The sequence below is a fragment of the Dendrobates tinctorius genome, unplaced genomic scaffold (assembly GCF_039654945.1).
Source record: "Dendrobates tinctorius isolate UK_male_01 unplaced genomic scaffold, ASM3965494v1 ptg000143l, whole genome shotgun sequence".
In the NCBI taxonomy this organism is placed as follows: Eukaryota; Metazoa; Chordata; class Amphibia; order Anura; family Dendrobatidae; genus Dendrobates; species Dendrobates tinctorius.
The window spans coordinates 10,110,223-10,123,786 of NW_027361810.1; the positions used below are offsets into that span (position 1 = coordinate 10,110,223).

Sequence of the window (13,564 nt, forward strand, 5' to 3'; positions counted from 1 at the left end):
CCCGGCCTCTCCCCTCTGTCAATCCCTACACTGGCTCCCCATTTCCCAGAGACTCAAGTTTAAAACCCTAACCATGACATACAAATCCATCCACAACCTGTCTCCTCCATACATCTGTGACCTCGTCTCCCGGTACTTACCTGCACGAAACCTTTGATCCTCACAAGATCTCCTTCTCTACTCCCCTCTTATCTCTTCTTCCCACAACCGCATACAAGATTTCTCCCGTGCTTCCCCTATACTCTGGAACTCTCTGCCACAACATATCAGACTCTCGTCTACCGTGGAAACCTTCAAAAAGAGCCTGAAGACCGATCTCTTCCGACAAGCCTACAACCTGCAGTAACCACCGATCCACCAAACCGCTGCACGACCAGCTCTACCCTCGCCTACTGTATCCTCACCCATCCCTTGTAGATTGTGAGCCCTCGCGGGCAGGGTCCTCTCTCCTCCTGTACCAGTTATGACTTGTATTGTTTAACATTATTGTACTTGTGTTTTATTATGTACACCCCCCTCACATGTAAAGCGCCATGGTATAAATGGTGCTATAATAATGAATAATAATAATACTTCTCACCACTGAGGGTTTGCTACAATGATATCCTGTCTACACAATCATCTTTCATCTAAACCCATCAGCAGCATAAATCTCTGTCCTGCTTTTATGTTACAGTGTATCCGTTTATCAGTCTGGATACAGTTTGTAGCAAACCTTGAGCTGTGAGAAGTATTAGGTCTCCTCTCTACTTCTTGATTTATTTTGCTTTTTTTGTCATTTTGTGCTTTCCTATCCAGTTTTTTAGAAGTAAGCAAGAATTTTCCAATTCACCGATGACAAGCAGAGATCTTAGAACTGATCAGGAATTGAAACAGAAAATATATTAAAAAGTTTTAGAACTTTTCCTTATGCAAAGTGTATAAAATGCTATTGTGATTGTGAATCCCCTGTAAATCTCCACCGTTGTCTCCTCTTTACCTCCTTTTCACCGTCCAATATCCAGACAGAGATGATAGCGCCAATAAGTCAGAATGTTCTTTTATTGGAAGACCTGAGCTGAAAGTGTGCTTGAATCATTTCTCTGCCGGGGGGGGGGGGGGGGAGTTGCGGTGCTGCTATTCGGCGTGTCACCCACCCCCACAGAGCTCTTACAACTTGACCCTTTCCCTCCATAGAAGTCCTGGCAGGAATATAATATTAATAACTTTGTCTTATAGATTTATATATATATATATATATAAACAGGAAACATTTATACACCTATAATACACAGATACATAATAATAAAATAAATATGGTGGTGGGAGAGACGCGGCATGCGATGCCTTAGAACGTCTCCCTGGAAGACGGTAATTGTCAGTTCTGCCCGTTATTTCTTCTCCTGCAGGTGCAGACGCTCGGGAGTTCATCGTCGGCACTAGATGAATTGATTTACCATATAACGTTCCGTCGGTAGACTAGAAGCATACCGTGGGTTAATGCTGTCTGCCGTCACTTGCCCCCTCTGGGTTATTTTGGGGCAATGCCACCCTGTACCAGTACACAAAGTCTGGAGCCTCATCTGGGTCTGAAGGTGGAACGTCCTAGTTCAGTTCTTGGGTAAACATGGCTCTCCCTTGAGTTAGTACCTGCATGGACATCAGATGCCCAAATCTCCGGGATCCCCTAATGTTCTACATAAAGACCTTGAAGCTACTCATGGGCGCAGTAAGTTGCCAGTGATGAGAAGGTTCTGATAATGCCCCAGTTTTGACTAGATAAGTGCTGTTAAAGGAACGTTCTCCACTGTAAGTACTTCATGGTACCTTAAAGCTCTTGAGATCTATGGAGGACAGTCTTTCTTCATCATGGACACCACCCAATTACAGGAAGAAGGACCGGTCATCATTATCTCCTATGTAGAACCTCTTCTCGTAGGTCAGTAGACGACGCAGAACAAGACGGTTAGTCAACCCTGGTAGGATGCACCTTAGGGTCATCTCACTGGTTGATCCTCAGCCCAAAAGTTCAACTTTCCAGTTGGAGGATCACCTGAGGATGGAACTCACTATTGTCCAAGATCCTTCGACCCAACTCGTACAAGAACTGACTATACCAGTGAATACCCACCGGCTGAGATGTCTCACTTCCTTCCATTGCTCCTAGACCATATAGTACCCGCAAAGGCCAATAGGCAATCTGTGCCAGCCTCTGTTTTTGTACCAGGGCAAAACAGGAAACTACGACATCATCCACCAAAATGGTCCCATGTTGAGTGAGAGGAGCAAAAACTCCTGTGTCTGTCTGTGTGCTGACTGAGGTGACTCTGGCCGGCACTAGTCCCAGGGCTCCAGCCACCAGGATATATTGACCAGGTCTTACGTCACTGGCAAATAGAGCTTTGTACCCAACTGCCTGGGTGGAGGCATTGTCCGCTACAAAGATGAGATGAGTTGGTGTAAGGGAAAGTCTTCGAGGTGGATCCGCTGTCCTGATCACCTGGAACAGATGCTGAGATCCGGGGTCTCGGTCCAGGAAGGTCACAAAGTCACTGAAGGTGGCACGGCCATCGCTGTCCATGGCCAAGACTGTCATGCCATGCAAAAGTTCTGAGATGGGAATCTTGTCCCCAGAGGATAAGGTGGCAGTTGCCGTCCCCGGGAAGCAGCCTCCGGTCTTTGCCGCAGCAGAATGTTCTAGATAAAAAAAAAAAAAAGAAATGTTAGTAAAATATATCTCATAATAATAACATAAACGTTATTACAGGTTGTGATGTTACAGATCTCTGCTTGCTGTCAGCGAACGGAAGTGGCTAAGCATCAGTACAGCAGTTATACATCTACAGGAAATCCTCTGTGAGCTCCAGGCAATACAATGAAACTATCTGCTGGAGCGGAGCAGCGTCACAATGGCTCCATAACTAATGTTTGCTCATTGCAAGCAGAGATCTTGAAAAGTGCTAGAAACAGCGACACACGTGGCCATGGGTTGTTACCAATGCTAAGCCTTAATCGCTCCTCTACTGCATCAATGGAAGCAAGCAAAGGTACTGCCACTCTTCTCCAATACAAGTACTGGAGGTGGCAATAAAGTGTAATGGCCAGAGGGGGCGCCATTTTACTTTGAGTATATTCACAATGCATTTTTTACCTACATTATTGCAGTCAGAGAGCGAAACACATGTGCTTTGTATTGTGTGTCCTGCTTGCTTTACAACCCCGCGGCCGGCACCATTTGTTATTTGTTTCTTTTTATTAGTCATTTTCATATTTTGTATGCCATTTAGGGGAAGAATGGCTGAAATAGTCAAATGTTTATCCTTTACCTAAAATTAGGCGAAGACCCGGAGAGGGAGGGGTCAGGATAAACACTGCTGGCCACGGGTGCTGACAAATAGATCCATCCCAAGGATGGTTGCTGCCCGCATCCGACAGGCCACAAATAAGCTTCATCACAAATATTGAGCTGGGCACAGAGCTGTCTGTGGCGGGTACCCGTGCCAGGGGCGGTGAGCTGCCTGTGGTGGGGACCCGGGGCCAGGGGCGGTGAGCTGCCTGCGTCGGGGACCCGGTGCCAGGGGCGGTGAGCTGCCTGCAGTGGGGACCCGGTGCCAGGGACGGTGAGCTGCGTGCGGTGGGGACCCGGTGCCAGGGGCGGTGAGCTGCCTGCGTCGGGGACCCGCTGCCAGGGGCGGTGAGCTGCCTGCGTCGGGGACCCGGTGCCAGGGGCGGTGAGCTGCCTGCGGTGGGGACCCGGTGCCAGGGGCGGTGAGCTGCCTGCGACAGGGACCCGGTGCCAGGGGCGGTGAGCTGCCTGCGTCGGGGACCCGGTGCCAGGGGCGGTGAGCTGCCTGCGGTGGGGACCCGATGCCAGGGGCGGTGAGCTGCCTGCGGTGGGGACCCGGTGCCAGGGGCGGTGAGCTGCCTGCGGTGGGGACCCGGTGCCAGGGGCGGTGAGCTGCCTAGGTCGGGGACCCGGTGCCAGGGGCGGTGAGCTGCCTGCGGTGGGGACCCGGTGCCAGGGGCGGTGAGCTGCCTGCGGTGGGGACCCGGTGCCAGGGGCGGTGAGCTGCCTGCGGTGGGGACCCGGTGCCGGGGGCGGTGAGCTGCCTGCTTCTCATTTCACTAAGATCTTCATCAATGAGATTTCTCAGAACTGAGCACACAGGACATCAGACCCGCAGGTTTCACCCCTTCCCTGCTGGACGGGACTCCAAGAATATCACCCCACGAGAGATATAGATATATATTTTCATTTCTTGCCTCATTTCCCATCTGTCTTCTCTAAACGGAGAAAGTACTGAGGTGCCTAATTTAATCATGTTTTTCAGGTTTTTCTTCCTGCCCCATTGCCCCCGGTGTATAAATCCAGGCTTCATTGCCCCTGATCTAATCTTCCTCCATCACCTGTGAGTGATATTACAGAGAAGTGGAAGGAACCTCAGCAACTCAGCCCCAAAGTGGCGACATCGAAAAGTTACAGAACAGGTCCGAATGCTGAGGAGCAGAGGGAAGAAAAGTCACCACCGCTCTGCTGACCCCATAACTGCAGCGTCCAGGCCTCCTCTGGTATCAGCACAAACAATGCGCCCCCGCCGGGAGCTTCATGGCCGAGCAGCTGCATGCTGTCGTACATCACCAAGCACAATGCTGAGCGTCGGATGGAGTGGTGTAAAGCCGCCACCACTGGACTCTGGGGGAGACGTGTTCTGTGCAGTGACGGATCGCACTTCTCCCTCTGCGGCTGGTGGAGGAGTCTGGGTTTGGTGATTCCAGGAGGACGTTACCCCCTGACTGCATTGTGCCCCCTGTACAGATGGTGGAGGAGGATAATGCTATGGGCTGTTATCAGGGGGCGGCCGCGGACCCTCAGCTCCAGTGATGGGAAATCTTTATCTTCAGCACAAGACATTGTGGACAATTGTAGCTTCAGCTTTGTGGGAACAGTTTGGGGAAGACCCTTATCTGCCCCCATGACTGTGCCCAGTGCACAAGCTCCATACAGACATGGAGGAGAACATGAGGGGCTGCACAGAGCACGGACCACATGAAATGCTCTGCTGGATCAAGGGGCAAAAATTCCAACAGACACTTCCAAAATCTTGTACAAAACTGGATATCTATCATCTTTCTATATATTCTCTATTATCCATTATCCGTCTATCAGTTATCTATCTATCCATCCATCCCTGCAGTAGACTAGATGTCTGCTCACTTTATGTTATACATGAGTAGTCATCTTTATGTCTTTATTGCCCTCTGGTCAGTAAACGGTCTTTTATGAGAGGACCCCTCCCTGGCACCCCTCGGGCACACCCGCCCCCCGACCTCAAACCCCTGTTTGCTTTTGGTTTATATATAGGTGATTAGGTCGTTTTGAACTTTTCCAAGGACCTTACTGTGATTATTTTTAATATCCGTCTTGTTTTGCTGGGCGGCTCTGTGTGTTCTCTGTGGTCTGGGGATGTGGGTTTAAGATGCTGCGTGTAACCGCGAAGGGGAGCAGTCTGGCAGTCGTCAGCTCTACAGGGGCCTGCGCTCTCCTCCGCTCTTCTTTCACCTCCGTCCTCTACTACCTTGTCCTCCTCTTCACTCTTTCCTTTCACTGTCCCTCTGTCCCTAAGTAACCTCCCTATTCCTCCCCTCTTTGGTATTTGTAAGAGTTCACTAATGGCTGTGATTTCCTGCTCGCCACCTTCATATTGATACCAGAGCTCTTTATCTCGGCTGACATCACCACCGGTTAGCTGCCGCTTCTCCTTCCTTCTGCTATAAAAAACATCAAATAACCTGCAGTGTCCTTCACTCAGTTCCCCATAGTCCTAGTAACTCTGCTCCTTAATTCTATGATACATCTCCAAATCCCGTCTTCCCTTCACACAGCTATTGTTATATGATAAAATTCTGCAACCACTAGGGGGAGCTCACTAGTCCATTGTTATTTGTATGAAGTGAGCTCCCCCTAGTGGTGACTGTATAAATCTGTATATAGTGAGCTCCTCCTAGTGACTGTATAAATCTGTATGTATGAGCTCCCTCTAGTGGTAGCTATATAAATCTGTATGTAGTGAGCTCCCTCTAGTGGTGGCTGTATAAATCTGTATGTAGTGAGCTCCCTCTAGTGGTGGCTGTATAAATCTGTATGTAAAGAGATTCTCATAGTAGTCTCTGTAGAAATCTGTATATATTGGGTTCCCTATAGTTGTGACTGTATAAATCTGTATGTAGTGAGCTCCCTCTAGTGGTGACTGTATAAATCTGTATGTAGTGAGCTCCCTCTAGTGGTGGCTGTATAAATCTATATGTAGTGAGCTCCCTCTAGTGGTGGCTGTATAAATCTGTATGTAGTGAGCTCACTCTAGTGGTGGCTGTATAAATCTGTATGTAGGGAGCTTCCTCTAGTGGTGACTGTATAGTCTGTATGTAGTGAGCTCCTGTAGTAGTGGCTGTATAAATCTGTATGTAGTGAGCTCCCTCTAGTGGTGGCTGTATAAATCTGTATGTCGTGAGCTCCCTCTAGTGGTGACTGTATAAATCTCTATGTAGTGAGCTCCCCCTAGTGGTGGCTGTATAAATCTGTATATATTGAGCTCCCTCTAGTAGTGGCTGTATAAATCTGTATGTAGTGAGCTCCCTCTAGTGGTCGCTATATAATCTGTATGTATTGAGCTCCCCATAATGGTGGCTGTATAAATCTGCATGTAGTGAGCTCCCCCTAGTTGTGACTGTATAAATCTGTATGCAGTGAGCTCACCCAAGTGGTGGCTGTATAAATCTGTATGTAGTGAGCGCCTCCTAGTGGTGGCTGTATAATTCTGTATGTAGTGAGCTCCCTCTAGTGGTGGCTGTATAAATCTGTATGTAGTGAGCTCCCTCTAGTGGTGACTGTATAAATCTGCATGTATTGAGCTCCCCCTAGTGGAGGCTGTATAATCTGTATGTAGTGAGCTCCCTCTAGTGGTGGCTGTATAAATCTGTATACAGTAAGCTCACCCAAGTGGTGGCAGTATAATCTGTATATAGTGAGCTCCCCCTATTGGTAACTATACAAACTTACTGAAAATTTGTGATGTTTGGATTCTGGAGGGGATGAAAATATTCAAAGGGGTGGGGAGGTTAACAACAACTGAAGGAATTATTGAAAGGTGACAGCTTCTAGAATCGATTACACATATACTGTAACTAAACATAGGAAAGTCCCCGGCTCTTGTGACCACACTGTATCCCACGCGCTCCGTGTCCCCGTGGTCTAGCGCTCTCAGCAGCATTTCCTGCTCTGTCATTGAGTACCTGACCCACAGAGGCAATATGAAATCCCAGCAAGGGGTGTGGAGCAGGATGGGACCTGCCAGGACCAGCTCACTCCTGCCCAGCGTCAGGAGAGCCTGGCTAATCATTAACAACTAATTGCTAAAAAAAAAATCCAGATATGCAAAAATCGGCTACATTTTCAATCCCATTGTCTCAAGTGTACCGGATATGGCACAATGTGACAACACTCACCTCTGTCACACTGCGCTAAGCTCTACTTAACCCTTGCCTGGGCAGAGCGCCCTGTGGATTTTTGGAAGGCTACATCTATTTATCTAGGCAGAGTATGAATCCCAATGAGGTATAGCTGCAATACCCAAGACAGCCACTGGCATGCGGCGGCGTTGTTTTTTTTTTTTTTGTATTGCAATTCAGCTCCTTTGAAGTTAATGAAGCTAAGCTGCAATACCACATACAACCTGTTAACAGTTGTGGCACTGTTCATGGAAGAAGACAATCATGCTATTCCGATCTTGTCCAACTCCTTTACAATTCTCTCCTGATTTTGCTGTATTTAAGGACGGCCGTGACCTTCAAGCTGGAGGCCTCAGATTGACCGATTTGATGAGGAGCAGAATATTACAGACATCCAGGGTTTTCTGCCATTTGTAGTCTCAGCGGCAAACACTTGTAGCTCGTATGCAAGCGGGGGACACTGAGTACTGTCATATTCACTTGTCATAAACATGGGGGTCTCCTTGCCCATCCCTGACCCAGGAGTCAGATTTTTTGCAATTTCGATGTTCCAAACCCTACTTGGTATGAGCGATATCTGGAACTGGTGGTCTCCGCTCTTTGTGGGGGGCACCGTTCATTCCATCTCGTCACTGATTCAGAGGTTTCAGAGGTTTGCTAATCTTCAACCATCATTAACTGCAGTCAATTAACTCCCAACATCCTGCGGCTCCTGCACTTTCGGGTGGGGGGATACTCACAGTAGCTCAGATATAGGGCGCTGTTTGCTGGAGTCTTCAGTAAAGCTGCATCTCCCCACACTATACGTACGGTATCTCCCATCATCTTTAGTGAGAGGGACCCAGCCAACAGCAGCTCCTATCTCAGCTTCTCAGACTCCCGGTCAGCAGATAATGGGGGGAAAGGTGAACTGCATTCATGCGTAAGATCTCAAGTTCAGCTCCATCTCTGAATCTCTTGTAACATTGCCTCATCACCCAGCGGCAAAAACGTTGTTTCCTTCCCGAAATAACGAAGCGCGGCGCAGATTAGATTCTCACAGATCACTTTATTTTAAATATATTGTACAATTTCACAGAAGCAAAATATACATTCTACAATCACCGTAGTACCAAAACCGACTGTACGGAAATAAAAAAATAGAAATCGCTTACAGTAATAAGTTAGCTCTTTATGTAAATCGTTCAGTAAGTAGCTGCACCCCCTGCAGGTTCAGATTCTTCTGTCGTCCCTTTGACAATCACTTGACGGTCATGGAAATAAGTGATAGGGAACCTGTCATCAGGATTTACCCTACTAATCACCTTCACCATGCCAGATAACTTGGAAATAACTTTCCAAAGTTGAGAAAAACTATTGTGTGTTATGGACAGTCGCCCTCAGGTGTCCGCCGGGTGTATCCAGACACTGGAAGAATCGGTACTGATCCAGCCCCTCTTGCTACAATGATCCCCCCGGGTCTTACACTGATTGTAGCTTAAAATGCAGCGGGGCCCCCCATAAAGTGAACCAGTCCTGTTGAAAGTGATGTCTGATCTACAGGCAGGATATTATAAGCAGGAGGAGCTGATCGGATTGATATAGATTTATTTGTGGGAAACGTTTCAGCATGACTTGTACTTTATTAATTGACATCCCTGCTTTTTGTGTTCAGATGAGTCCAGTGGGCGGTCCTACTCGGTGAAGGATGGCTCTGGGTGTACACTCACACGTAAGACTGTCAGTCACTGAGAAGGAACGCCCACTGGACTCCTCTGCATACAAACAGCAGGGATTTCACTGATCCTTTCCTACAAACCTATTTATCATTCTGCTCCACTTCTCCTGCTTTATACCATGCTGTGCACAGATCGGACTGCAGGTACAATGTGACCGGTTCCCTTTATGCTTTCCAAGTGCAGGTTCAGGCTGTGTGCACACGCTGCGGATTTTGCTGCGGTTCCGCAGCGGTTTTGGCCGCTGCGGACCCGCAGCAGTTTCTGCTGCGGTGTACAGTACCATGATTCCCTATGGGAATCAAAAACCGCAGTGCAGACGGTGCGGATTTTTCCGCGCGGATTATCTGCGGTTTTCAATCCGCAGAAAGAATTGACATGTCAATTCTTTCTGCGGATTCTCCTGCGGTTTGCCATCTCCTCTATTGAGGAGATGAAAAACCGCAGGGCAAAACCGCAGAGCAATCCGCAGGTAAAACCGCAGGTCTTTTGACCTGCGGTTTCACCTGCGGATTTTACAAAATCCGCGCGGATGAATCCGCACATAATCCGCAGCGTGTGCACACAGCCTTAGAATCTGCAACAGAACTGTGTCACACAACGTCTAGTACCGATCCCCTCATATCTGGCAGAGGGATATTTAGGACTTTCTGCAAGGTTCAGGACTGACAACATCTCGTGTCCTTTTTTAAGTTTTAGCTTCTCAATTAGGGTTGACCACGTGGGACCCCAATCTAAATCGGAGCAAAAAGCAACTCCCACTCTAGAGGAGCCAGTGTTCCCTCTACTATATGGTGGAATACTCATTGCCCATCATGTAATTCTACATTTCCCATGCAGAAATGTACGGCGGATCAGATAATCCTTGCAGTGGCCATCTGTAGAGAAGGGGTCTCCTTAATAGGACCACCGCTTCAATGAAATATTTTATATTACGTGCTGATGAAAACAAAGACATGAAAGAGTTAATATGCATGGTCTCTGATCTGTCTGCAGATGTGTCACAAGATACATTGTAACCCATGAGGATCATCTACAAGAAATATTTCAAGAGTTGGATACACTTATAATGCCAGAAATGGACACTTTGTTGCCAGTGACCCAGCATTTACTGTCATGTAGTGAGGGGGACCAGAAAGTGTGTGACGAGGGGGTATAGGTGGTCATGGGGAGCAATGGAGGATCTATATAATGAGGGGGGATACCTTTTAAATTTTGCTAAGGAGCCCTCTCTACTTAATGAACGAGGATCAACACACATGCACCACCACCTGTTCGATGACTACAGAAGAGACTGACGTAAACTTAAGAACTAGGATCAGTAATGCCCTTTCCTCAGAATCTCACAGTTTTCTTATTTAAGTTCCACATGATATATGATTAGCGCTCAGTTACGCGTCTTACGTCAGATCCTTTTCTAGAATGTACCAAAGAAATCTAAAATGTGCAGAGCCCTAGAGGTTCCCTTTTTGCTGTCGGAGTTCTGCCTCGCTCAAAGGCACAATGGCGGATATTATTAGACCTCCCGTCTTACAATAGATTGGGATAGCGCCATTCTATCGTGCACCCACCACAATGGCGTAGTTCCCATCCCCTGGTGACAGTAAAACTAATGTGACCCCAAAAATGAAGCCTTACACAGAGCACTGTGTAAGGTTCCTCAAGCTCAGATGCTCCACAATGGACCTGCCACAGATGTTTCCTGAGGTCCTGCCACAGACCTGCCTCCTAAAGTGCCAATGACCCCATACAGTGCTCTATCCTCATGTGCTCCCAAATTGCCTACTGAAGGTTCCACCGTGGAGTCTCGCACACTCCCAGAGCCTGCACTCACCTTACCTGCTGGGCTTCATCAACATCTCATCATGTCAGGATCCATCATGGACCTTATTTACCCTATGGTTAAAGTTGGGGTCTCAACACTGGACTTTGACCTCTCCGATACGTAAAGCTCATCCTATAGATGACATTTTAATATTTAAGTGCAACTAACCTTTTACTAATCCTTTGGTATATTGTAGTCAAGGGGTTGAGACACCCATTGAACGCTCAAACCGCAGGTCAGTAGTTTATAGGCTCAATAGAAAGTTTTTGAGTCCTTGCACCACTATATGTGTGCTTGTTCATGAGCAGTCCACTTCTGCCCTGTGGTCTAAGTGACTGGTGCTGCTCTCAGGACCCCCGACCCCCACTGATCTATAGAGATTTTTAGAGGCTACAATATATTAAAAGATTAATAAAAGTTACAACTTAAGTAATTTTTTTATTCTATGAATTCTCATGAATTCAATAAATGCATGGGAATTGTTCAATATATTATTTGTAAAAATTAATTATTATTGCACTAACCCCATATATGGAGTCTCTATCTTGAAAAAAAATACAAAAATATATATATCTGTTAATTTAGCTTGTGATCCTTGTTTTAATAAGCACGTAATATACCCATTCTAAATAACATTTCTAGCTTTTAAAATGCCCTTTTTTTTTGCAAGATGAACTTGACTTTTGCTTCAAAAAACTCAAGTTCTTCACAATACAACTAGAAGCTGCTTCATTGTACCATTCACATCTAATATCTTTTTTTTTGTTACAAGAGAATTGGACTAGTCAGCTACACTGATGTATATTCTACGATAGCTCAGCAGTGTATTTTCTAGAAATGACTGGCCCTGTATATATCAATGTATAAATTAACATATATTATTACGCTCATTTTCATTAGTCGATCAGTTATGCTTTGCTTTTTATCATCCTTTATATTTTCTCACATCTCCAGTGATTTATTTTTCTTTTATTTCCTTATTGTTTCTATAAACATTTTGTTCCTTGTCTCCTAGGTTTGTGCTTATTTAGGGCCCATTGCGGTGCCCATGGCGGTGCCCTGGGTTTGGAAGGTACTGTCTTCCAATTCACTAGCTTCTCATCTCCATTTCTTTGCACTATTCCACCAATGACTTTCTCTTTCTTGTCAATCAGTATCTTTCCTTCTTCAGTTCTCCTTTGTCACCCTTCCCTTTCCTTCCTTCCTTCCCTTCCTTGAGGCTTTGTCACTTGCATTTTTTCCTTCATTTTTCCTTTTCTTGAATTTTTTTTCTTCACCACCTGGACTTTTCCCTTTCTTTTCCTTTCTATATTTTCTTTCCCCTTTTTTCTTCTTCTTGTTTAGTCCTTTGAAGCTGGTAGATCCTAATTCTTCACCTCCATGTGATCTGAAAGAAAATTAAAAGGACATTAATGGCTATCCCTCGATGCAGACTTATAATACCCTTAAAAGTTCCCTATAACTAGATTTAAATGCATTAGATCTTTATCATTTACTCTGCCTTTCAATAATTTCATATTGGTTAATCTACGGGCATTAGGACAAATTTACAGGCCCATGACCAATGAATGCCATACTGCTTTTGGAATTCCTTACAGGAAGGCTGTAAGCACAAAATAACTGTTCAAATCAAGCATAAGTGCTCGGTGCACCGTCAGTGTGGCCATGGCCAAACCGTTAAGTGCACCTTCCACCTACTTGTTGCCATCAATTTTTTGCACTTCTCTGGTTCCTGTAAAGCCAGAACTGTCCATCAAGGAAGAGGAGGCAGAGAAAGTTGGGAAACAAGTAGGTTGGAATTTGCACTACACTGTTTATGCACCAAAAGCTTGTGTTTGGTTTGAACAGTCATTTTGTATTGACAGTCTTTTTAATACTAAAGGGAATCTATCGCCAGGTTTTTATACCCTATTTGAGAGTATGATGTAGGGGCAGAGACCTTGATTCCAGCGATGTGTCACTTAATGGGCTGCTTGCTGTAGGATTGATAAAACAGTTTTATCTGCGGCAGATCTACCAGTCCTCTGAATGCTGAGCTCTGCACTGTGCATAGGCATAAAAGTGACCCATTAATGGTGCGGTGTGGGGTTATACACCACTCAAAATTATGGAGAACTACATGACTGCAGGTTCACTAGTCCTCAAGTGATAAACTCTTGCTAATAAAACTGAGATTTTATCAAAACTACAGCAAGCAGCTCAGTAAGTGACTCACTGGTGAAATCAGGGCCTCTGTCTCTACATTATGCTGCTCTCAGATTGTATGATTTTCAGGGACATAAAGCTTATACCTTGTATGGTCCTCTGTGCTATGAAGCTTAGACCTTCTATGGTCTCCTAGGACATGAAGCCTAGATCTTGTATAGTCTCCAGTGTTATGGAGTTTAGACCTTGTATGATTTGCAGTGATGTAATACTTTGATCTTGTATGGTCTCGAGTGCTATGAAGTTTAGCCCCTTAACCCCCAGAGCTTTTTTTCGGTTTTGCGTTTTCATTTTTCCCTCCCTTTCTTCCCAGAGCCATAACTTTTTTATTTTT

The 13,564-nt window shown here is 46.0% G+C and overlaps 1 protein-coding gene across 2 annotated transcripts in view; it reads right to left on the reverse strand.

The window, feature by feature from the left end:
* Positions 1-1,206: 1,206 nt before the first annotated feature.
* The window catches only part of IHH (Indian hedgehog signaling molecule), an 89,747-nt gene continuing 77,389 nt past the window's right edge, over positions 1,207-13,564 (reverse strand). The window contains exon 3 of one of the 2 annotated variants that reach the window (XM_073545424.1): positions 1,207-2,676. In XM_073545424.1, coding sequence (XP_073401525.1) covers positions 2,009-2,676 — 668 coding nt within the window. In that variant the 3' untranslated portion in view covers positions 1,207-2,008. Of the gene's footprint in view, positions 2,677-8,513; positions 12,413-13,564 lie in introns of those variants that run through there. The other variant, XM_073545425.1, reaches the window with a different exon arrangement.